General features: G+C 38.5%; 2 protein-coding genes across 2 annotated transcripts in view; one reads left to right on the forward strand and one right to left on the reverse strand.

Moving 5' to 3' along the window:
• The window catches only part of LOC132911833 (U-scoloptoxin(05)-Sm1a), a 58,393-nt gene that overhangs the window by 24,618 nt on the left and 8,506 nt on the right, over positions 1 to 25,269 (forward strand). Inside the window, exons 2-3 of the mRNA XM_060968814.1 lie at positions 15,446 to 15,576; positions 24,083 to 24,140. Coding sequence (XP_060824797.1) covers positions 15,446 to 15,576; positions 24,083 to 24,140 — 189 coding nt within the window. The remainder of the gene's footprint in view (positions 1 to 15,445; positions 15,577 to 24,082; positions 24,141 to 25,269) is intronic.
• The window catches only part of LOC132911820 (MICOS complex subunit Mic60), a 53,475-nt gene continuing 38,727 nt past the window's right edge, over positions 10,522 to 25,269 (reverse strand). Inside the window, exon 15 of the mRNA XM_060968790.1 lies at positions 10,522 to 10,566. Within this exon, the coding sequence (XP_060824773.1) occupies positions 10,537 to 10,566 (30 nt within the window). The 3' untranslated portion in view covers positions 10,522 to 10,536. The remainder of the gene's footprint in view (positions 10,567 to 25,269) is intronic.

The following is a 25,269-nucleotide window of genomic DNA, read 5'->3' on the forward strand; positions in this document are numbered from 1 at the left end:
GAATTGCCATGAATACCTAAAAAGTTAATCGGCAAACAAAAACGGCACACGCTATCTTATTAAAATTCGACGATCTAAAATCGTATTTCAATTTGAGAATGTTTAACGATTTTGCACGATTCCAAAATAAACTACTATCAATATCCTTGTCGTAATAGTTATGTACGTCCAATACTCGTCTAATAGCCGAGCACAAGTGCAGATAGACCGCCGCGTCGCAACAACGTTGGTCAGTCGAGTTGAAACGGAGCTCCCGTTGAAGTTTCACAAGGCCCGTAAGATCTTGACAATCTCTGGATGGTATCCGTGGCAGGAATCAAGCACGTCAATCGTAATACGTCGATTCGAGTTAAGGAATCGTACGACCGGACAGAGTTTCATTAGCATTTCGATATCTGTAGTCGTTGATTTATGACGACTTTGACAGTTCCTCGTGCGATTCGCCGAGTCGCTAATCGTGAAAATGTGTCGACGAGTGTCATGTTACTGTCGTTTAAAGTGAAAAGGGCTTCTGGAATAGATTTAGAAGAGTATTCTCTATTCATTTTTTATCGAAAGGATCGTTCTTCGATGATTTTGTTACATCGTAATATTTCGTGAGATTTTTAGGTTTTCCTTACGATCAACCCATCTTACGAAGTATCGCTATTTAAATACACGTATCTCTCTTTTTCTTTCTCTCTCTTTTTTTTATTAAGAAATTCAGATTCATTGATAAATTGTTTTTCCATTTTAGCACGATATCTTTCATCTCCACTCGAGACCCGAAAAATCCGAAGCTCTAAAATAAAAAGCACCGCATGAAAATCACACGTCTATAGAAGAAAGTATCTAAAGAAAGCATAGAAAGCATCGGTGGGAGGATTGTCCATAGAAGAACCGAGATTCTCGAGAGACGTTTAAACAACCTAGACATCTCGCGACAATATTGCCCCGCACGCGTGACAATGGAAGAAGCCATTGACATTCTTGGCCCCATTGTTTCGTGGTGAACAAGTGGCCCTGTATCTAGCTGTCACGGTAGAAGTTACTTAGCAGGGAGAATAGATCAGCGGAGTGAGAGCGAGAGCTCTGTGTGTGTGTGTGTGTGTGTGTAAGTGAGCGAGAGAGAGAGAGAGAGAGGTAGGCGCCTCATGTGTTTTCATTGTCACAGGCTAGAAAACAATACTGAATGCCTGTCACCGACTGTCGACTGTGGCCGTCGCGTGTATATCCGTAGTTAACGATGCTAAAACGCCGTATCAGAGGGAAATGAACGCCACTGTGCTTGGGGAAGTAACTTGCAAATGAGCGATTATGTTCTTATCGCGATGACCGATTCGATACGTTATGAAGATAGCCCTCCATCTTTTCAATCTTTTATTTTTCGTTGTTATTCCATGTTGTCCTTCCTTTTTTTTCTTTTTTTTTTTTACGTTGTTCCACGAAATAATGAATTATTTCGATAGATTTCCGAAACCACCTCGAGAAGGTGAATTTTCTGGTCGAAAGAGTAGTCGCCCCTATATATATATATATATATATATATATATATATATATATATAATGATAATTCAGAATAAAGATTATGTTTATCCGATTAAGTAACAAGATCAATATTGTATTCGACTCTTGGAGGAATGGAAATCGAATGGTTTCGGAAAGGCCAATAAGGTCCAAGAAGGACTTGCCTTCCATTAAAGGCTTCGTGAACGATGACTCGCAAGTAGACTAATTATAAAGGATATTTCAAGGATCGCCACCTGCGCGTTGTTCGTCTCGATCCATCAGTCACGGCCGTATTCTCGGTAACGTTTCCCTTGCTCGAGACACGACCGGCTTTTCTTGAGATTTCGCTGTTTCGTAAGAAACTGGAGAATGATAGTTTCAGCTCGAGGAACGTGCACCGGTGATAAATAATCTTCTCTCGCCTGTCCAATTAATTTCGCTGTTAGCAATATTGCTCGCCGCTCGTACGACTCGTGTAAATCTTCATTCTGAACGTAGGTTATTGATTGCGTTTTTTTCTTTTTTTTTTTTTTTTTTTCTTTAAATTGATGGCCATTTGTCGTGTCAAGCTTCAGCTTCGATCGGTGCAGTTTCATCGCCCAGGAATGTTTCGCGGCTTTTATTGGGCGACGCGACATCAATGGTGATGGATATGTCACTTTTACGAGTATATCGTATATCGTGTTTAGTCTTATGGCAAAACCTTTTGACATTTTTTCTATTGTTAACTGATTCTTACCCTTAACTATTCTCGCTTCCTTCTCGAATATTGATCTTGCATTTAACTGCTAAGAAATTTACTTTGGCTTGAATTCAATTGAATTCGATCTACTTTCGTTACTTTATAATATATCGATTCAAAATTAACAAAATTATTTACCAACCAATTATGTTACGAACTTGTTCGTTAATCTCTCTTTCATCGCGTATTCTATGAAATTTGCTTTTTATTTCCATTATCTAGCCTTCGTTATCAGTCTTCCATCACCTTTGCAATTATTCTTTCGCTCAGTGGTATCGCACGAAATCTACAATCGTTCTCATCCTAAAGATACAGACACATCTTAAACGGTAACTGTTCGTAACGTATCAAACGCTTTAACTGTAACTCAGTTTTTATCAATAAAAAATTCTCCGGTTAAGAAGAGCACAACCTAAGAAACAAGAAGAATTATAAGGAAAGAATTAATTTTTTATTTTTTACAAGAGAGTAATTTTCAAGTTCTGTTAATGTTTTAACATCAGCCTGTCACTGGTCATAAGTAAACGTTGGTCATTTCTTGAAACGCAATTATCATCGTTGGAGCTTGAGTTTCACAAGGAACCCAGGAACCCAGGACTCATTTATCATTTATCACAGTGTCTAAATCGATCATTTGATCAAGCTGAAAAGGAATCCGTATGAACGCCGCTCATTTATCATTAGCTGCCACCATCTCTGATTAACTTTTGATTACTCGTTACGTCGAAGCTCCTCGCTATCTGGATTATGCCTGCAACCGTAACCAATAACTAAGTGAGCTTGCTGTCGAACAACGTCCAAATTTCGATCCTAATCTTAGTTTCTTATGGTAGCTGGGAAAAGAATAGAATAGGAAAATTAGGAGACGAGACGTATGATTTGCGAGGATAATTGGGAAGAAGTTGTGAAAGAGAGGCCAAAGGTTCCGATTTTTAAATAATTACTAGAAATTTTAAGGTGAAATTAAAGAGAAAAAATTAGAGTATCGACAAGCTAATTAATTGGAAAGCAAACCTTTATTTGCCAAAGAACTTCTCAGACATAGGTCACGATGATATATGGTTTGTAGAAATCAAAGATTTACCCCATGTTAAAGATGGTTAATAACGTTAGAAATCAAAAAGGGAATCGGAAATGGAAAATCCAAAACTATCAGACGTAAATTTCTTGCGTTTCTTACAATGAATTTTACAATGAAGTGAAAAACTTCGTAAAAGAAAAAGTCGGAAGAATCCCCTTGGTTGCAAATGTATCACGTGAAACGGAAATTTTCTACACTCGACGAATAATTCATACTCGATAATCCCTCAAAACTTTTCACCTAAAGATAAATAAATCGAAAGACCAATCCCCCTATCTTTAAACATACGTCGCCACATGACGAAAGAATTTTCCCAACTCCAGACTTGACAAACGCAAATTTCTCGGACTTGTCAAAATTTGCAAAAAAATTGATACGGTAACGATCGATCAAAAGGCAACCTTTTCATCTTAAAACACGCGCGGCTCTTTGCAAACATATTTCTTACTTTCATTACCGATATACTCTGGAACGACCGGCTCTCTCAAAGTGGCTTGAAAAATGGGAAGAACAGTAGGACAGGAAAAATTGAGATCTCCTTGACGGCATTGATCGTATGTCATCGACCAACGATATAGCTTGCGAAAGACTAATCGCGTCGGTCTGACGGGCTTTCGTGCGCAACTTAACGAGAGTCAAACTTTAAAGCGAAGCTCTTGCACGTCGATTCGGCAGCGGCAGCGGCGGCAGCAGCCAACGAAGGTGGAGAAGAAGATGGTGACGCGCGGCAAGGGGTCGCAGAGGCCTGCGGCGAGCAGAGATTAAATCGTACCGTGGTAAAGAGCTAATCTGTCCGTCTCTCTGCTCTTTTCTCTTCCGACTTCCTCCTGCGGCTCATTCCTCGTTCGGCCTCATTCTCCATCACCCTCTTTTCATCCCTTGTCCCAACCTTTCTACCTTATCCATCGGGGCTTTCCATTTTTTTTCCTTCTTCGTCCTTCGTCCTTTCTTTTCTTCGTGGAAATGGAAACGTTCGAACCGTTCACGGTGGCCAACCCCTCTTGTACTCTTTTCCATGCGCAGAGCACAGACCTTGTAACAGAAGACTCCGCTGAATTCCTCGTTTGGCTGCCGATCAAACGTTCAACTTTACGTTTTTTCCACTCTTTCTTTCTGTCCCTTGCCGAACCAACCCTGCTTTTTGACACAGTGATTCTCTTTCGTGATCGTTTCATAGGTTATCCAATGAATGGACAAACGGATTTCAATCGTTTCGTATTCTTCGTTTCGTGCGATTGCAACGGTGGCGGATTGGTGGATGTTTATTTCGACTGACCGAGTAACTTGTTTTAGGGTACGTACCTGCGTAGGCGAAAAAGAATTTTCATCGAATTTTCATCTGCAACTTTCTAATTCACGTTGGAAACTATTTTGGTAAATGTGTCGAACGAACAATTTCCTACGAATCTACGTCTTAAAATAGTTAATACGAAATCCCTATTTATTTTAAATTATTATCTATTGTCGTTAAATCGAGATAGAAGATATAATAGTACCTAATTATTGTACGACTTATGTGAAGATCTAACCTGATAAGGAAATATATTTTCACAAAATAATCAACGAAAGAGAAATCGTTGAAATTTTCTTCTTCCGCATGATGGACGCTAATGTTCAGTTTCTAGATTCTAATTAACATTTTGAAGAATCCTTTCGGTTAATTGGACAAATTATAACGATATTTTCAACCTTGTCGTCAAATTTATTACACTGATCGAACTACTTTTCAATCCTTCATAAAAGATCGTTTATAAAAATTCGAATAAGTTGTCTGCTATACGATAACTCGAAGCATGCAATTTATTATTATTCAACTCGTACAGAATAGAAAATAGCGTTTTAAAGATCCTTTTACCAACAGATAACAATTTTTGTAATGTCTTGAGAAATCTGTACCTTATTGTATCTAAACAAGCTTTCTTTCTCCCGTGAAGAATCGATCTGTAAAAATTAAAGTATATTATCTATCTACGGCGATTAGAAACTCGCAACGACTTCATGGTTGAAAATTATCAGCTCTACAAGTCTCTCCATCTCTATAATCTTTAACGATTCTTATTAATGATAATAATTTTTGTGTCTGTTACTTCCAATCGTCAATTTTACGAAGAATTGAACGGCAAAGATTAAACGAACGGGCATAACAATTTTTATAGCCTCTACCTTTTCGTACCACGGAGATTTTTCTCAAGTCCTTCCTTCCCCCTCGAATAAATCTCGCTAGTAGAAAAAGCTACGCTTTAACCGACGAGGATTTCCGTAACCTGGACGAAAGGTCGTCCAACAATGTTTCAGATAACTCTTTCAGCTTCCACTTCTCCTTAATTAATTAACTTTCTTAGCCCTGGCACCGACCGACGATTTCTAACGAACAATTCCACGCGCGTGTCTCGATTATATTTACGTATCTTTCTTAATTCCCTTCGTTCGCGTTACCAGTTATTCCTTTGGTCGCGGCTGTTGAAACGTCAGCAATGCGTTTCGAGAACCGAGAAGCACACGAAGGTCGCAAATAAGAATTTCAGCCCCTCGTCTCCGACAACAAATGTCAAGAATTTCATTATTCCTATTTTTCTGCAATTCCTCGACTGTAAGATCGCGACAGAGTTTGTTTTCCCTTCGGTGGAATTATTCGATAATTCGACCGTTTGCGAAAGGGATAGTTTTTGAAAGTTTGAGCATATATATATATATAGTAAATATCAAATACTTTTTATAACAGTGGATAATTATTTGTGAAGATTGTACGCGAAAGCGATACATTGCAAATGGATTATCGTCTTCTTCTTTGCTTACTATTATTATGTATATATACAGGAGAATGAAATCATTTAGTATCTCGCGAAATAGTGTTCTCTTTAATCTTTCATTTTCATAATTTGGAAACGTTACGTGTCGATTCGATATTCGCTGAATAATTTCAAAGCTGAATGAAACGTTCGTTCAATATTCAGCCATAGCTTCGTAATTATTTTTAGCACGCGCATTCCAACAGTATACATTTGACAATTTGAAATTTTCCAACGCACAAATTCTCTCAACTCTCTTGTATTATTTTGCAGTTTAATCATCTTTCTACATATGTATTCGCTCGATATTGCACAATTTCAAACCAATAACATCGTCGTATTGACTAAAATTTATATGCTAAAATTCCAAACGATGAAAAAGATGAAAGTTAAGAAGGTTTATTTTAAGAAGTTTCAAGGACTTTCAATCTTAAAGAGGATCTTTTACCCTCGGCATTTACACAGAGAATTCTACTTTTCATCCTCGTACCATCCTTATCGGAAGGAATCAAAATCAACCGCTTCTTTTTTCACATGGCAGATTTTCTTTGTAAAAATGCTAAAGCGAAGTACTTATCGGAAATTCATAGATCTACAGGCTATCTATCATTACCGTCGCAACTAAAATAACAAAGAAGATGAAACGCATCCTTGTAAACTAAACTCTACGATAAACTGATGGATGCTGTTACGAGATTCCTAATTAAAAAAATAAATAAATAAATAAATAAAAAAGAAATAATAATAATAAATAGTATCCAAAAGTTTGAAATCTCTCCGAACCAAATAGTCGATCTACAAACTTGTCTGCTACGAAACAAAATTTTTCAACCGGAAAAAAAGTTACTTATCTACCATTCTTAGTCTACCATAGGATTCCCCATACTCTGAAACTCTACTCTCAAATCTCTCTCAAACCTTCGTGTCGAACAAAAGACTTCGGCATCGCAAAGATCCCACCTTTGGTCGCCAGCCCCTTTACCATCCACGTAATCCATACACGATTAGGCCGATGAAAATTTCGGCGGAAGCTTGTATTAGCACGAAGGCTACCAACTCTTGCTAGCGGACAAAAACGTCGTTGGGTCACCGCGGGGGCGGCGACTCGAAACCGAGGGGTGGAGGCTTTGGCCGTGCCGAACGACGAGGATTTCGCAGCGAAGCCCTCGTCTGGGTTGGGCAAACTGACCCAGATAGGTGAATAGTAAATGCACCCTCTACACTCCAGCCAGCAACCTCCGTTTTGCGGAAAATATCTCTTCCCCCGTTCCTACTCTCTCGGACACTGTACCAGCCTTTCGTCGCATTGCTCCGCTTCCAACCCTCGCCAGTGAGTGGACAATACAATTTCGAAATATGAATCAACGCGAGGGGATGGCCAGCCCTGTTTACAACCGCTCCGAGGCAACGTCAAAGAATGAAAATGTATCGGTCAGTCGATGGACGGCAGAAAGGGAAAAGTTGCCGTGGTACTTTTTATTTATTCCATTCCTATTTTTCTTTTTTCTCTTGTTAATCCTTGTAATAGAGTCTATTGCTTTTTCCTTTCCTTTAATTTTGCTTGCGGACGTTTATACATAATTTTTTCACGTCGATACGATTACTAGGAACATTTGCAGATGAATCATGGACGAATTTTCTGGTGTCATCTTTTCGTTAATCATCGTGGGGTGGTTATTGTTCTTTCTTTCTTTCTTTCTTTCTTTATTTATTTATTTATTTATTTACTTGTTCATCTGTTAATTTACTTATTTATTTAATTGTTGAAAGGTTTGCGTCCTTTTTGAGGCCGTTGCGTTGGTGGTTAGTAGGGAAATGATAGGGGGAATTGGTTCGTTAGTTTTATCGGAAAATTGTGGCTTCTTTCGAAAACAGTGGCGGTTGTTTGCGAATGAAGAAAGCAAAGAAAGCAGACTGGTGCGATAAACATACCAGTGGATATTTTATAAAATGTAATCAGGATATAAACAGCGTAAGTAAACAAGTGATGCAAAGTAAAGGAACAATGTGAATAAACAAGGTAGGATGTCAACAACAAGCAAATCAACGATGTAAACAAACAATTTGAACCTTGAACTACATAAACTAGTACAACTAGAACTATAAATAAACTGGTAGGCAAATAAGTAAATTAATAGGTGGCGTAGGATATAGTAATTGCAATTTCACAGAAATTTTCCGTCATTTAGAAGCAAAGGTACGTGTAGACGCGCAAACCAATTCCAAGAACCACAGAAAAATTTCGATCGATTATAAGTAAAATTATAATATTTAAGAGACTTTAATAATCGTTGTATTTAATTTCGAGTTTGTGGTGAAAATGTTATGCCAAAGTATTTTTCCAAGTACAGCGCGATTTTCTGAAACGCATACTTCGGTGGAACGCTCCAATGCGAAAGTATTTTATCGCTTTTATACAGAACTCGGAGGTTTATCTAAGAGAACCGAAGAATCAGTTAGGGAATCAGAGACGGGCGGAAAAAGCCGGGACAACGCGCTCGGTTCTCGTTTATTCAAATTACTTGTGCCGGAACACACCGTGATCGCTTATCCCATCGAAACGAATTGTTATTTTGTTAAGCTTAGCCAAAGGTAGAGAAGCTCGATTATTTCGACTCGATGAATTTCAATGTTTGCCTCGTGCTGAACCAACGAGATTATTAACATCCAGCTCTCCGTAGAGAACGTGCTAATTCTCATGGAAATTTTCGTGAAACGAAGAGAATTGCTTTAACAAATGCTAAATGGAATCTTTGTTTGCACCATGTCTTATTTTGCACATCTTTCTCCGACGAATAACCCTATTTTAAATCGTCGATTTAATCGTGTCCCCGTTCTCACTCTACTCACCACTGCTATCTTACCTTTATCCTTGCACTCCTTCTATCTCGCTACTTTCGTTTCGTTCCGTTCCGTTTGCCTCATCTTTACGCGACGAAGAGTCGACGTCGACGATCCGCAAATCCGCAAATCCGCAAATTTCATCGACCGCAATGTACCAAGTCTCCTCGTTCGCGGAATCCAGAATAGCAATTAAGGATTCCATTCTTAGATTCCGTCGTAGTCTGTCGTTCTCTGTCGTTGTCCGTCGTTGTCTGCCGTTGTCTGCCGTTGTCTGTCGTCGTCCGCCGTTCTCTGTCGTGCATGCAGCATCGCATAGCATCGCGCCACCGCAATGACCACTATGCAGCACTGCTATGTGACCCCACGAGCATCAGCATGTGATCGCGCGCGCGTGCAATGCACCATCGCGGCAGGCATCCTGTTCTACCACTGTTTACGTGGAATTCGTGTTGGTTCTCTCAAAAATTGAGGCCAACAACAATCGCAAAGATATTTGCACGTTTATAGCTAAATTACGAAATGGCCAGTTTCTAAAATTTCATAATAACATTGTGTATCGTTTATTATCATTATATCGACGCAATTGGATTAATATTTATTTTTGAAATCTCTTATAATTGTTCTACGAGTTCATGAAGTAGCGCTCGTTTTTCGCCAACATCTATCAACACGTTTGCAGCTAAATTCAGAAATTGTTTATTTCTGCAATTAAGAGAGTGCGGACAGTTTAATTTCAAATACCCCGTACTCGTGCTTCGTAGTTTTGGTAAGAATTATTATCCGTGACATAAAAACGGCACAACGACCGACATCCAACACAAACGTTTCATTCCTTTCGACGATGTCTTGTTGTCAGGAAAACTTACCATATTGCATTATTATACCGCGTACCAAGCGTTCCGCCGATTATTTCCGATCGAAACAATTTTCTTCTCCTCTCTTCTTATTTCTTCGCCGATTTTTCCAACGATCCTTACATAAAATCATCACCGTAACTCGAATAGAAAATAATTTAACCAAATCGCTTGCTACGAATAATCTACCGTACCGTTCCATTCGATCGCTTCTTTCGTTCGAACAACGTATCCAAAGACCTTGAAGATTGCCGAAATTGCCACAGGGGAATAGAAGGTCCATAGTCGGACATCGTTGACAATCGGACGACGAAATGCCCAGGCAAAGTCAAGCTTTTCTCACGTACGATTAAACGGTGTCAAGAGTAGTTGCCTTCCGTTCGTTCTGCACTTGGTTCGATGACTTTCGTTCGACGAAAGATATTTCAACGGGATACACGACGACTGGTACCTGGTGCCGCACTCTGCACACCGGGAACACGTAGTAAACCAAAGCCAGATAGTTCAGATAGCCCAGATAGGTAATTAGCTGGCTAAGCACTAGAGTACTCGGTACACGAGGATCCTTGAAACAGAATGTGGCTTGGAGGTGAAGAAGCGTACGATGGCCCACGAGCAGGCGGAAGCAGGGACAAGTAGAACGGTAGTCTGCCCGCGGCATGGCAGTGCCGTGACTAATCTGGATCTGTGGCTGAACAAGTGCCACTTGACTAGCCTTCGTCCGGGAGTTGCCATCTCTCAACGGCCACTTTGCGCCCCTACGACCTCCTTAACATAATATACATATAAATTATATACATACAGATGGATAAAAGGTGCCTAGAAATAGGCGTCGAATAGCTTCGCGAGCTACTGTAAGTAACGTTTTTCTACTATAAGTTATGTTCTATACACTTTGTTCTATCGTTAATCAAACGGAGGCTATTTCGTGCTCAAGAAAAGGAGAAAAATCGAAGAAAAACCCGTTGGAAAGGGAGAGACTCGAGGAGAACACGTGACGATTTCGCGTGACGCAAGAGAACTCACTCGGGTCTCGTTTCCTCCTTACGACGGATTTTGCCGTCACGTTTACTTTCCCTCGAGTACCTCGGAAACGTACATATGCCCCTTGTCGTCTAACTTGGCAACCTTAAATTACTCGCAAATCGTTCCTGCCACCAACGAACTTTTCCAGCAAAGATATTGCATAGTTTTCCACAACCGTATTCCTACGATATATTACAGCTTTTTATTTATATTTTACAATCTTAACGAATTATCAACATGTTACCTACGTTATTTTATCTGAAACAACGCAAACTATTTTATTATTTGCCAGCGATCTCACTTTATTTGTATCTCGTTTCTCCAATTTAAATTTATTACGTTTAAATTTCAATACTGCTGTAATCTACTTTCAATTTCGATACTTTTTTCGATACTTTCAAATTCAATACTGCCACATCTACATCTACATCTACCATAATCACTAAAATCATATATCATTTCCTTTTTGTTATTCTTTTTCTATCCCTTTCTATCTTATTTCTTGTAAAATTGTTTCCGAATTAAAATTATGTAATGTTAAAATTAGCAAAATTTTAGGCCGTGCTCTTTCCTGCTTTCTTTCTCACTTTCCTCTCTTCTTTTCCTCTTTCTTCCCTTTTCTTCTTCTTTTTTTTTTTTTTAATCCAGTTAGTTCTTTGTTCGAATCAGGCAATAAACAATGGAACAGTATCCAACGGACGAAACTTTGCTCTTGATCTTGCTTCTATCAGATGTATCGGTTGGAAACTAGTTTCGTTTCCACCATTTCGAGACCCAGGATTTATGACGTTGAATCTGTTTGCCGTTTAGCGTAAACAAAGATTTAGGTCGGTGAAATTTCATCTAGATACTCAAACAGTTCTATAAAAGTTAACTAAAGGCATCTTCCTATTTAAAATATAACAACGCTTCATCTTCGTTTAAAAAGGAATTATCCTCGATACTCTTTTATCATGGTGTGAAAATTCAAAAAGACATTGACAATTTTCTAAAGCAAGTGTAAACGTTCGAAGAGAATTATCTATCGAAACAGCGTCGTAGATGAATTACTTTTTCGCGGTAATATAAAAATTGTACATGGCAAATATCAAGCTATTATTGGATTTATGCAAAATTCTTTAAAATCACGTATCCATTTGCATGAAAAACTTATTGTGAAAAGGAGAAGATCGTTAAATCTCATTTTCGCTATAACAAAATATCATCGTAATATAATTATCAAACTATCTTACGCATGACGCGTGAATAAACGCTATGCATGCCTAATAATACACGTTACAGGAATATCGATTTCCGCCACCGAGGACCTCCTTCCATTTTCCGTGTCGCATTGAACACCTTAAACCAACTGTCTAGATTATCAGAACGTTCATCGATCGTCCATTGTTCTGGAAAATAATTCGAAACTTTCGAGAACAATTTATTTGCAACAATAGGAATAGGCAATTTCAAATTCATGGTAACGCGAAACATTTAAAATAATTGTAATAATAATTGGTAAACGATCTGTTTTAATTCGATTTGTTCGCGATTCTCTAAATCAATTCCAACTTTCTAAATCAACGAAAACTTATTTCCAAGAAACGAGAAAATGCTACTCTATCATCTTGCTACTCTAACGTAACACGAAACCTTCAAACTCACTATAATAATCGATAGATACGCCATTTAGCGAGTAGCGTGTAATATTATTGTATTTCGTAGAATCGGCAGAGGCTTGTTGTAGGAGTCGTAGGAAAAAGCGGAACGAGTTTGGTTCGCGATACAAGTCACAGCAAAAGTTCCCTCCGCCCTCTCGCCAGTCTGAAAAATATTGCTTGTAAATTTCTAGCGGACAGACCAGTATATCTTGTCGTCCTCTCGTGGCCACTTGATTTACCTCCTCCCATGCTCTTTTTCTTTTCCTCCTTTTTTTCTCCCTTCCACGCCACGCTTTGTTTTCACGCGTATTTTTAACGATCACTTGGACGAAGCGACGTTCGCGTTCATTTCCCGTCGCCGTAAATTCTTGCATTCGTGATAGCATCCACCTTTACCCATCCTTATTTGCCTATTTTTTACCCAGATTATTTGTTTTCTCCGAGCAAACGCCATTACGCGAGCCTTGCGACGCGAATTTTTCCAAGTATCATTTAAAATAACATTGACAAAGTTGACCCAGTCGATTCGAATGTTCATTTTACGATTTATCGCGTATATCGCGCTCGAAACCAGAGGGATAGAAATCTTGAAAACCTACCTGCCAAGTTTACTTGATTATTTAGAAAGCGCGATACTTTTCGTTTCGTGGAAGATTTGTGGATCCATCGAATTTAGTTGCCCTACGTGTATACCTATTCCGTAGAAACGGCTACGTACAGATACAACCGATCCAAGTGACTAGTTAGCAATACTATAAATGCGAACCTTATGCGCGTTTCAATCAGTTTGTAATAACTGATTTATGATAGCCATAAATGTCATCTGTATCGCTGCGATTCCCATCGCTGCCATCGGATCTTATCGTTCGACATGCGAGAACGCGCGTTTAAATTAACAATTGTCATTTTGTTGTTATTATGATATATTTACGAGTTACGAAAGAACTGCAAATTTATCAGTGTAAATATCTGTTGTGACAGCAGGGGGAATAAAGAAAGAGGATGATTTCCAGCGTTCTCAGAGTGACATATATAGAAAAATTGGCACAGCAGAGGATATTTGTTCCGTCACCGAACGTTATCGTTCGCCAGTGTTTTCCAATTTCCAATCAAATATTTTTTGTATATTTGCGGTGTATAGGTATGGAAATTTAGGGAAAGCGAGCTGAAATGTAAGATCGAGGTTGTAAAAAATTATGCTTCAAGGCAGAAGTTATTTAAGAAATTATTTAAGATAATAGATCGTTTAAACGAACTAAAGTTTGTAGAAATTCAACGTTGCAGTTGATCTTGTAACAAACGTTATGACGCTTAAAAACAGACATCTAATTAGGTCACAAAGGAGCAAATAAAACATAATAAAATAAATAAAGAGAATTTTGATAATATTCGATCTTAGAATTAAATGCTTCGTAAGAAATGAGATGCGCTATTTGTCACATTTCTTCCGTTGTCTTCGATGAAAATGTTATATAATAGAACAACAGCTTAGACGAAAACTCTTGATAGCAACTGTAGATAGTTGGGCCTGTTTTAGATCAGAATCTAGAAACTATCCTCGCCGGATACGTTAGCGGAAGTTTCGCGAATCTTCGAACATCGACGGGGTGGGCCGTGGGACGATAGAAACTTTGGAAACCCACTTGCACGGCCTGTATTGTTTCGTGGTTGTGTATCGTGTTCCTCTGGACGGGATAAGAACGCGTTTCCGCAGCTCCAAACAACTTCTTACACGTTGAACGCGCGTCGACGCCTCGGAACGTCGGCGAACGGTTCTTTCCATTCTTACTCGAAACTTTTTCGTTTCAGAATGGCTACTTTGAAGTTTTAAGTTGTCCCAAGTTCGTTGCACGGGAATGGAAAATATTTCCACTCTGTTATTTTCACGTTATTTTACACCTCTATCTTTGTTTTCATAGATTAAACTATCGACTCGTTTAGGTTCTCCGAGTGTTCAAATGTACGAATATTTCGAATTTGCGATGGAATTTTTATCAAATTGAAAGAATTTCGAACGCGTTTGCCAGTATCTTCTCCGATTTTGTCAGCTTGCCCGGTGCAGCGTGGAGAATTCTATCGAGAGTGTCGCTGCCTCTTGGCGTTCCAAAGTTCAAAGCTCGTCATAGAGGCAGGTTGAAAAGTTTCGCGGCCCCTTCGACTTCAAAGCGGAAACGGGTCTGTAATTTCTACTTTCGCAAGCAATCTTCCGTAGAACGGGTTACCCTGGACGACGCGACGCGACGCGACGTGGAAAGATGCGATACACTCGATTTACCGAGTTCGTGATTTAGTTCTATCGCACGGAGCTGCTTTGATCCTCCGTCGCGCTTGTACTAATTAAAAGATTCTAATTGACCCGTACCAATTGCGCAGAAATTCGTAGATTCTTTGTCAAATGAGAAAAATGTCAAATTATGGCAATTATAGGTACGTACGTATTTAGTATCTGTTCGATAATATTTTTCTTTAGTGTACTTTCTGTTCTTTTAACGTCTTTTCCAAGTTTAGTCGTCGTTTGTTATACTACTTTCCCCCACATTTTTCAAAGCCACTCTTATTATATTATTACTTTTATTGTTCGTACTAGCATTCTTATCACAACTTGTGTGTTAAAATCATGTTGGAAGTTTCGTTTCAAGGTTCGGTTCAACAACTTTGAAAATAGAACTATTTTTAGCCGATTCTGCTGTTACTACGTATTACGTTTCTTTCAAATTTCTCATTAACAGACCCTTCAACATTTTTTAACTATGACAAATATAGGGAAATGAAGAGAACTATTTCCCTATATTTATTTCGTAATATTGTCGTAGTAAGAATATCGTATTCGCTAACGATAGGATAATAGTGAATTTTCTTGTATAAATAATTTTAACCAGAGGTTTCACAGCATCGGCATTCGTTTTATCAATGTTACCATTTTACCATTGAACAAAGGATCGTTTGAAATTTATTTCACCAAAGAATTCGCATTGTTTCAGGGCTGACACACAGTCTCAAATGTTATAAATGCGGACAGTACAACGAGGGAGTCGGTAGCATCACGCCGTGCATCAATTATACCGCTCACATGCATCTAAAGGAGTGTTTACCCACGGCCGAATGGTGCATTGTAAGTAAACATTTGTCTCATCTTCTATTCCAAACAGCATTTAATTAAATTTGTTATACATCGCCTAATATAATAATATAATAATAAGAGGAGGGGAAAGGAACTTTTTTTCTTCTTTTCCTGTTTTTCTTTTTCTTTTTCTTTTTTTTTTTTTTTTTTTTTTTTTTTGGTAATGGGAAAAACTTGGAGGATTTGATCAATTTGAATGATGTCAATCAACGAAGAACACGAGTTTTCGTGGCCTACGCTAAAAACCGAAATTTAAGATCAACTTTCAATATATATATATTTTGTTGGATGTTGCCGTTTAGCGAGCAGCGAGCAAATTGCGAGCGACAAATTTTAGCAGCAGCTCTTAAACAGCGAACGACATTTGACCGCAATGGCAAGCTTACTGATTTGTCTACATTTGTCATTCTCGTATGTTCCGGCTAGCTCGGGTTCCGAGTCAAGTGGACAATTCTGTGTATCGATTTATAAATTAAATATTACAACTAAAAGTTTGAGGTTTACAGAAAAGAAGAAAAAGAAAGGGAAATTATAGTTTCAAGAGACTTTCAATGAACTGGGAAAGCGAAGACCGAAGCGGGAAGTAGAACAGCGTACCGAGTCTCAAATCGCGATCGTTAATTGCGGATAATCGTGGTTGTTTCCAAGTCGTGGCTCTGTTTCGTGTATTTGTCGAGGAACAAAGTGTCTCCAGACGCTGTACAAGTAGGAACGCTGTACAAAAAGTGCAGAGACGTTCTCTTTTTGTCGTTGCGAGGCTGAAAAACATTTCAACTTGTTTCTTAAGAAGCGGATCTTGTGGAATTATTTCGAGATAATGGAAAATGTTTGATACAGACAGAGAAATTTCACTACTTTCTTCTTGTATAATAAATTTCTTCATTTCTATCAATATTTCATACTTTTGTCGATTAACAAACAAGTAGACGGTTATGTTCTTTATTTTAGCTTCCCAGCCCAGAAATCCTGACTCGGTGTACGCTTGTTCTAACTTTACGATAAATTGAACCAAAAAACTGTAATTGGAAATTGCTGTCGACTCCATCTCTCAACTAAACGACCTCGAGACACTTAATCGAATCGCGTAATCTGTTTATCGTGTTCGGGCACGTGTCTCGCAATCGCAATCCTTGCCAGGATCGTCCTTGAAGGAGGTACAATCCCGATGAATTAACGGGCCATCTCGTTCGACTCTATCAATTCCCAGTCGCGCACTGCCTTCCGGCTAGATCGGCGTCCCCGTAACTGCATTATCATATCATACCGTTGGATATTCTGACGTGGCCTTCGAATTACTGCCACCGGTGCGTTTGCCTGGTATTAATTAACATTTTGCGACAGCAACGGGATGACTGTCCGCCGTGTGAATAGATTTAGCCGATCTGCCATAGGACCGTCAGATCGTTTAGTTGCGCGATAGAATTGGCGGCGAGTTAGATTCGATTTGGAAAGCGGGATTTCCGTTGTTTGGGAATTCTGTTGCTACTTTGAGTGATACGTTCTACGGTGGAGAGGACGAATAGATGGCTCTTTAAAAACGAAAACGGTAACAAGTTGCGAACGTTTCAAACCAGCTACGCTCGATTTAGATAGCTTCTCGCTGTTTTGGTTGCGAGCCGTCCCATTTTCAAACTCTCTTTATTTGACATTTTTCGGTCAAAAGGTTCCAATTAGAGATAGTTCTCCGGTTTGAGTAATCTCGCGTATTAAAATATTTCGAAATGATGCAGTTAAGAAATATTCCAAATAAGAATTCGTTAATATTAACAAATATTTCATCTACACGATTTATCCGAATCAGAATTCTGCGAAATCGTAAAATCTAAGAATCTGTAAATTTCGGAGCTACGTATAAATCATCGATACACGCGATACACGCGATACACGCGATACACGCGATACACGCGATACACGCAAATTGTGATACTACCGTTTGGAAAGTATCGATCTGAATGAGAGGTAGCGAAATATAAATTTCGATGTTGATTCAATGTGATGTGATTGTCGGTGACAGTGATCGTACATACGAGTAAACCGCAGCCTGTATTCGCGCGTCGCAGATACTGACCGACTTTTATCCGGTCGAACAACGTGAAGAGGATCACGATGTATCGTGTAACCAAGAATCGATAGCAACGGTTCCCGACGGTAACGATCGAAAGAGCCGTCGCACTTCTGCCGACTTCTGTCTGATTCGTTCCCGATGGAACAAGGAAAACCAGGACAGATGGTCCTACGATAAAATACAACCAGATGGAACACTGACACGTTAAACATCCATAAAAGATTAACAATTCAATGGCAAATAAAGCGGATAAAAGTAAATTTTCCAGATTTCCACAGCTTGAAAATAAATAAACGGTGACCGCGTTTAATCAACGTGACCGTCGATCGCTTTCTTGAGCGATACAGCTGCTTTGCGGTGACACCGCAATCTCTGTCTATTCAATCTCAAAATTCTCAATCGGACTCTGGCCGATATAGGAAACGATCAAACTCGATATTAACGAATTGACAAAAGATATTGCTACAGCTGTTGGCTCTTAAAAGGAGATGTTTAAAACGATTCGTCACCTGACAGAGTGAGAGCACCTCTCAGTGACCAAGTTGTTCCAAGCATTTATCCGAAGATGTAAAATGTAAGAAATCCAATGAATCAAACAGTACAAGCAGATAGAATATGATTTCTACACTGAATACGATAAATTGAAAAGAGTGGAGCAAACAAGCAGAAAACTTTATTTGCTGGTATGGCAGTCTGTTTGCGACGGCGTTGGGGAAGAAAAAGAGAAAAAGCAAGCAAGAAAAAAGAGAGGCGATAGCGTATGAAAGCTACGTGATGCGCAGCTTTTCCAGTTTTTCCACGTTCCACTTCTCACGTTTTAATGCATAAAACATTTAGATCGCGTCACCTCGACGCGATCCGTTTGAAGGTCGGAAGAGCTTTTTGACAAGTTTTCTAACAAAAGAGGGCCACGGACAGGGTCCGGCTCCGATCTGGATGGAACCTTTTCTCCAAAAAAAATTGATGCTCGTGTTAAAAGACACACGGTAGAGGTGTCAGAGCAGCGATACTTTGTTCTTCTCAAATTTCCTCAAGGTCTTGGAAAAAGCCCTGAGATATCGTGTTTCGTTGTTTGTTAAGTAGAAAAAGCTTGTAGCCGTTGGGAAATGTCGGACGACGGCTACTTTGACCATATTCGGCACTCCAACGACTGCATCGATTCCACCACAAAAGAATCTGCTTTCTGTTGCCCCCAAATGTCTCCGTTGCTTGTGTTTCAAACGTATCCGTGTCGATCGTTCCCACCGGTAGACGAATGGCTCGCTGAAAGGCGAAACGATGTTTCCCTTCATTTTCCGATTCTGTACTACCCAACTTCAACCAGTATCGTACGATTCTTTCGTATTACTTACATCAGACGAAAGTATATCTCTACCCAACCTATATCGTTTGCCATTCTTCCATCAAGCCTTTCGTTCGTAAAATTTCTTTACAGGCGAATATCATTCGTTTAAATTCGATTGTCAGAAACTTGTTGTCTTCTAAAATAATCTACGATCCATAGCAGAGTCCTAAAATAAAATTAAGAAGTAACTTAAAATTAATTTTCAATAAAAACGAACAACTAGAGTCGCTGTTGTCAAAAGAAAGCATCACATTAATTTTCACATTAGAATCCCCAAAGGTTATCTTTCTCATAACTTGTTAATTTTTATTCAAGAAACTTTGGCTAATCGATTCCGTCCCCTGAAAGCCCTTTTCATCCATCTTTCGACAACTTGTCTCTCGAAACGAAGATCGATGGATTAGCCACAGACAATCAAGCACGTGGACTCTGGGAGCCACTTGCGTATTTCCAATGCTCTGCGTTAGACACCAACGACACGATACGATACGATACGATACGATACGATACGATACGATACGATACGATACGATAGAACGTCGACTACACATCGACTTCGTTCAAAGCTTTTAACGACGAAACAAACGCGTGCTACGCGTTTATAATTACTGCCGTAAATGCTAAGCACCAGTGCGTGTCCGCGCGCGCCTGTGCCTCCAACTTAATTTAATCTGTAATTATTATACGAATGAAAATTTAGTAGCAGTTCTTAATTTATATAGTGTTCCAAAGTACATTCACACGCGCGCGCGCATATTCTTTTCATATTTCTTTTCACTAAATCATACGAATTATAGCTTTACATATGTGTACAGTATATTTATTGTATATTGCGCTGTAGTTAAAGGGTTAAATCGACCTGAAAATTAGAAAAAAAGCAGACAGCTTCTCTACGAACGTTGTCAGTAGCACGGTTGTTCGATTCAAGACTAACGCAACGTATTTACGTTTCCTCACCCTTGTCCCCCATCCCCAACTGCTGATTTCGATAGACATTGTTCGTATGCGTAGCGACGCGACACCAGGATTTCCTCTCCAGCCAGCACGCTTTAACCAGCAAACAGAGATGCTCGCAGTTCCGCGATGCAATTGGATCAGCGTGTATGTCGAAGTACAGTCTCCGGTTAAGAGGCGGAGAACCAGCCTTGTTGTCGATGAACGACGCTTCGAAACTTCGAGTTCGGTTAAACTTTGCTGGGACACATCTAAAACCCATCTTCCGAGATACGTAATTCTTTTTCTAACTAGAAAATTTTGCCGTGACAAGTTAAAAGAGGAGTAAAATATCTTGGGGCTGTCCTTTAGTTTTTATATCGCTTTTTAGAATTTCACCGGGTAAGGGATTATTCCAGCTACGTTTGTTCGTTTAATTTTTAATTCCCAGGGGTTGAGAATTTTCGATATCAAGGGTGGTTTTATTTTCAGCAATGCAATTACCGACCGTCTCGTGAATTTTACTACTACTTTTTCACTTCTTTTATTTCAGAAATACAACTATAATTTTCGACTATTTAATAACCTAATCTTATCTCCTATGGAAATAAAATTTCGCTCTGATCTTACGAGCCATTCGCAAAAGTATTTTTCTAACCTAGGTACGCGACGTGTACATTTTCAAATCGATTTCAAATTTTACCAATAAAATTACAATAGATGCCTCTCTCGCTACTACTTTAGTATCCGTGCAAGCATACGAACTTTAATATACACTTTTATACGATATATGTATACGTACAATTTGTTTATCGTAACCGTTGAAATACTTTTATGAGTCAAAACCGTGCGTTTTTTCTACAAATTACATTTTTATACAAATTTCCAGCGGTCGATAATTTTACGTCGATGAAATTTGTCCATCTCCCACGAACGATCGGATATCTTCGAGCGGTATCAGGTCGCGGTGTTAGGACTATCGACAGCCTGTTACCGCTATCTGCCACTGTCAGTCATTAACTACTGGCGTGGACGAATATCGAGCCATCGTAAACTACTGTCAATCAGCGACATCCTGTTATACGTCGTTCGATCGCCGTGATTCGCGATATCCTGGTCGTTCCTTGAACGGTAAAAGGTATTCAACGGGTGACGCATCATCGGTTAGAAATGAAATTCGATAGAACGATGCGAAGGTAACGATACAATTGCAAATTTCAAAATATTATATTCAAAATTTAGGGGAAGACTTGTAGAATTTTTCTTGCGAAACAATTATTGCTGGGTTTAATTTGCTGGGAAAATTTGGTTTATCGATTCGATTTGGTAATCGAAGATTATTTATTATATAACGACACTGAAAAAATATCTTTTTTTACACGTATCTATTTCATACAATTTTAGTCTCTGTTTCCCTTGTTTATTCTTATTTGCATTTGCAATAATGCAACCATCTACCCGAAGATTAACCTTAAATTAATCCGAATAACGATTTTTATAAATCTCGTTCCGCATCCAATTTCCATTCTACGGAAGCGAACACCGCCATGCTAGCTAACAGTGTGTCTCGATGATACGGATAAAAGGCGAGTTCAAGACGCTGCTGTTATACTAAATTCTATGCACAGTGTGTTTCCATTCCGCTAAAGCAACTCTAATTGGGACAAATTTCCCCTACTTTTCACAATTTTTACATTACAATTAATATTTGTGAATCGATTTTCCAGCGAAATTTTTGGTAAATTCTTCAAAGAAGAAGAAGAAGAAGCAGGTATATTTCGCGCTTAATACATGCGTTTCTATCCATGTATTTCATAAGAAGTCCGGTAAGAGAGAATCTATAATAATTTGGAGCGTCAAATGCCACGCGGAAAATGTCGCAACTATAACCAGTCATACTCGATAATACGTTTACGTGCATTTGCCAGTGTTGTGTTATGTTATCTATCGACGCAAACGACAGTCGATATTCGTGGTTGTTTGTAGCTCGTACTCCTGAATTATGCCTCGATCCACGATAAGTACGTACTTAGGCGCGTGCAAAAGAAACAAAAGGAACAGAAAGAAAGAGCTTGTATCCGTCATTTTAGTCGTAATTTTGGATAGAAAATTTCAAAGTCTATCGTCATTAAGAAATTCATGTTAGACGGAAAATCAAACGTGAAAATCAAATAAAATTATAGCGGAAAAATTTCAAGGTTGAAACGATAAATATGACAAATATGAATACTGTTTATTTTAATTTTTAGACTCGTCCGTTTTTAGGACAATTTGAATAAAAAAAGAGCAAATATACTAAAATATTCCCGTGTATATACATACGTGTCAAAGTTTAAATTATTTAGAGTATCTAGAATTCATCTCCTGCAATGTCTTTTTCGTTATTTTCGATGAAAAACTTAATCGATTGAATTTAAAAGTAGGGCTAGTATCGTGTGTGTGTGTTTTTTAAAACGAAATCGAATTTTCCAGTACAGAGATTGGAAGAGGATTAACTCGTAATCGGTCGCCTCCGTGGAAAGGAGCACAATGAATTCGGCGAAATTTGAATTTATATTGGAGCCAGACTGGCCTCTGATTGTCTACCGGGGTTACTTACGATTAATTCCGTAATATTCTTGCTTCTCGCACTGTATTTACCTATACATTATTCATGTCGACGACAGTCGTTGTAAAAATATGACGCAAGTATGAAATTTCGGGATTTTCCATCGCGGTTTTTAGTAACACATACGTATATTGATAAATTTTATTTTAACTGTGAGAAGTGTAGAAAATGTAGGGCGAAAGTTAAGATTGCTACTAATCGTAAGTTATTAAGTTATAGTTACTAATACATGATCAATTATTATTTTTAATCGTACAACGTCGGTAACTGTAACGATTTTATCTTAAGTTAGTGACAAGTTTCATGTACACGTACCAGTTTCATTAACTTGTACGTCATTAATATATCGAGCGAAATTTTTATCCGCGCAGACACGAACGACGAAATTTTAATCATACGAACACTACCGAGTTGAAAGATTCTATCCTCTTCCCGTAAAAATTAAACTCTTCCTTTCTCTCCTCTGCCCCTCTTATACCGGCGTGCCGTCTTCGCGCGAATTCGTCAAACATCTTTCCCCGGTAAATCGCTTTTTCGTATATCGGAATTTCTGAATGTCTGCTTCTGTACATCTATCTGGATATCGACATTTATATAGTTTCGGATATGTAACGTTGGTCTGAATATTTTTTTCTTTTCTTTTTTTTTTAATCGTAGACAGTAATAAGAAGAAACAGTGAATAAATCAACCGAGCACTTAAATAACGATTAATCGTTTCTCGATTCTGGAATAACGTAAAAGACGATCTGTGTAGTAAAGTTTGGAAATAGTAAGGGTAATCCGCGCACCGTACTATAATTTCACATGAAAAAAGAGAACCAAGGAAATTACAGCTCGACTCGAGCGGAATAAGATCGCTGAAACGGAGTCAACGAGAATCGGCCACTTAATCAGAAAATAAAGTGGGTATTTTTTCTGTATTATTGCGAGTCGCTAAACTCGATTGATTCTTCGGCACGTCCTGTCGCGACGTTAAACCATATTTAACCGCCAAATATCGATCTTCGTTCTTCATAGACCAAAATCTACGCGATAAATTTGAATCTCCGCTCTCCAAATGAAGAAACGACAGAAGATACATATGTACATATATTGGGAAAAATTGTTCTCAACTTAACAATTTTCCCAACCACGATACCGAATAATCAACATATTCTTTATCAACACTTTCCACGTGAAAGCAAGATAGAAATTTCATACCATGGTTTATGATCGCTCTAACACACATCTGTCGTGTCGATCAGTCGTTTAGATGTCTCTTGATCATTTTTCCAATATATGGTTACATACACATACGCATACACATAAGGCGCTATGCAAAAGGCTCGGTTCGTTTTTATCGATTTTGTAAATCGAAATACGGCTAGATAAATTATTTTAATCCTTTACACTTTTAAAACTTTTACAATACGATCATCTAGTACAGTGCAATAAACAATTTTTATACCGTCAATCGCTATCCACTTCTCTATTATTTATTTTCTAAAAAAAAATCTTAAACCGTACAAAAGTAATTAATCGAGTAATTTGTCTTATTTCTTTCAGAAATATGTCAGCGAGGGCTCGACAGTTCGAGACTGCGTACCAATGTGCACAGAGAAGGGTGAGTTGCATCCCCGTTACTAGTTCATCGCGATCTATTACTGCGATCCAATCGTAAGAAGAAAAGTCTTAGCTTTAACTTTAATACTAGAATTATCAATCTTTAACGCATACGTAAGTACTGCATGTTAGTCTATATTCCTAAGGATTATATGCTCGTTATTCAAGAATTCTTATCTCCTTTGAAATCTTAGATTAGAATGAACAGGACGTATAGCATCTTACAGTTAAATAAATAAAAGGTCCATAAATTTAACGTCGTACTAAAAATTTTACGTTTGTGATAATAACATTACATTTTTTCATTTATATCCGTCTATCGAGTTTCCCAATCGTGTTAATCAATTTCTTTAAGCCAACCAATTCTAACATTCGTGTTACCAATTTTTCCATTCTACTTACATCCATTATGCGATTTGTGCGATGTCATTCGTTATCGAGGCAAGGAGAGGCGAAAGTAGAAAGTTTGAAAATACCCGGCTGCTTCTCGAAATTGCTACAAATTCACAGAATTTTTCTTATCGTAAAGATCCATCGCAAAGAATCGTTCGGAAATCGAACAAAAGTCGACTTCATTTTGCTTTTGCTTTTCTTTTTTGTGGACGCATGTATTTATTTATCGTTTAAAAGCCAGGATTTACAAACGTTTAAGTACTTTTCTTCGCATATCCTTAACTCATCGACACCGAGGTATATCCGGCTATCCGGTACATTTCTAGTGAACAAATCGCATTGTCTGCAGACAGTCTCGATACGTCTTTCGTCGACTGTCGGCGGACGATATATGCAGACAGTGTCTGTCAGTGTAGACGAGGCTGAATCAACGAACGTATACGAGTGATGGATAAATTCTCAACGGAGAAGCCGCTAAATAGATTAATCTATCGTTAAAAAGTCGTCTTTTTGAAACAGCTTTCCGGCAACGAAAATGAATCCCTGGGGGCTTGCGAACGCGTCGCAACATTTTCATTCTCTGTTATCGTTGTTGTTGTTGTTGTTGTTGTTGTTATTATTATTATTATTATTATTATTATTATTATTATTATTATTATTCCAAGATATCGCAACGACGCGACGTATTCATAACATTTTAAACCTGGATCGTTGTATCGTATCAAATCGAAGCTCTA

Source organism: Bombus pascuorum, chromosome 11 (genome assembly GCF_905332965.1).
Source record: "Bombus pascuorum chromosome 11, iyBomPasc1.1, whole genome shotgun sequence".
Lineage (NCBI taxonomy): Eukaryota > Metazoa > Arthropoda > Insecta > Hymenoptera > Apidae > Bombus > Bombus pascuorum.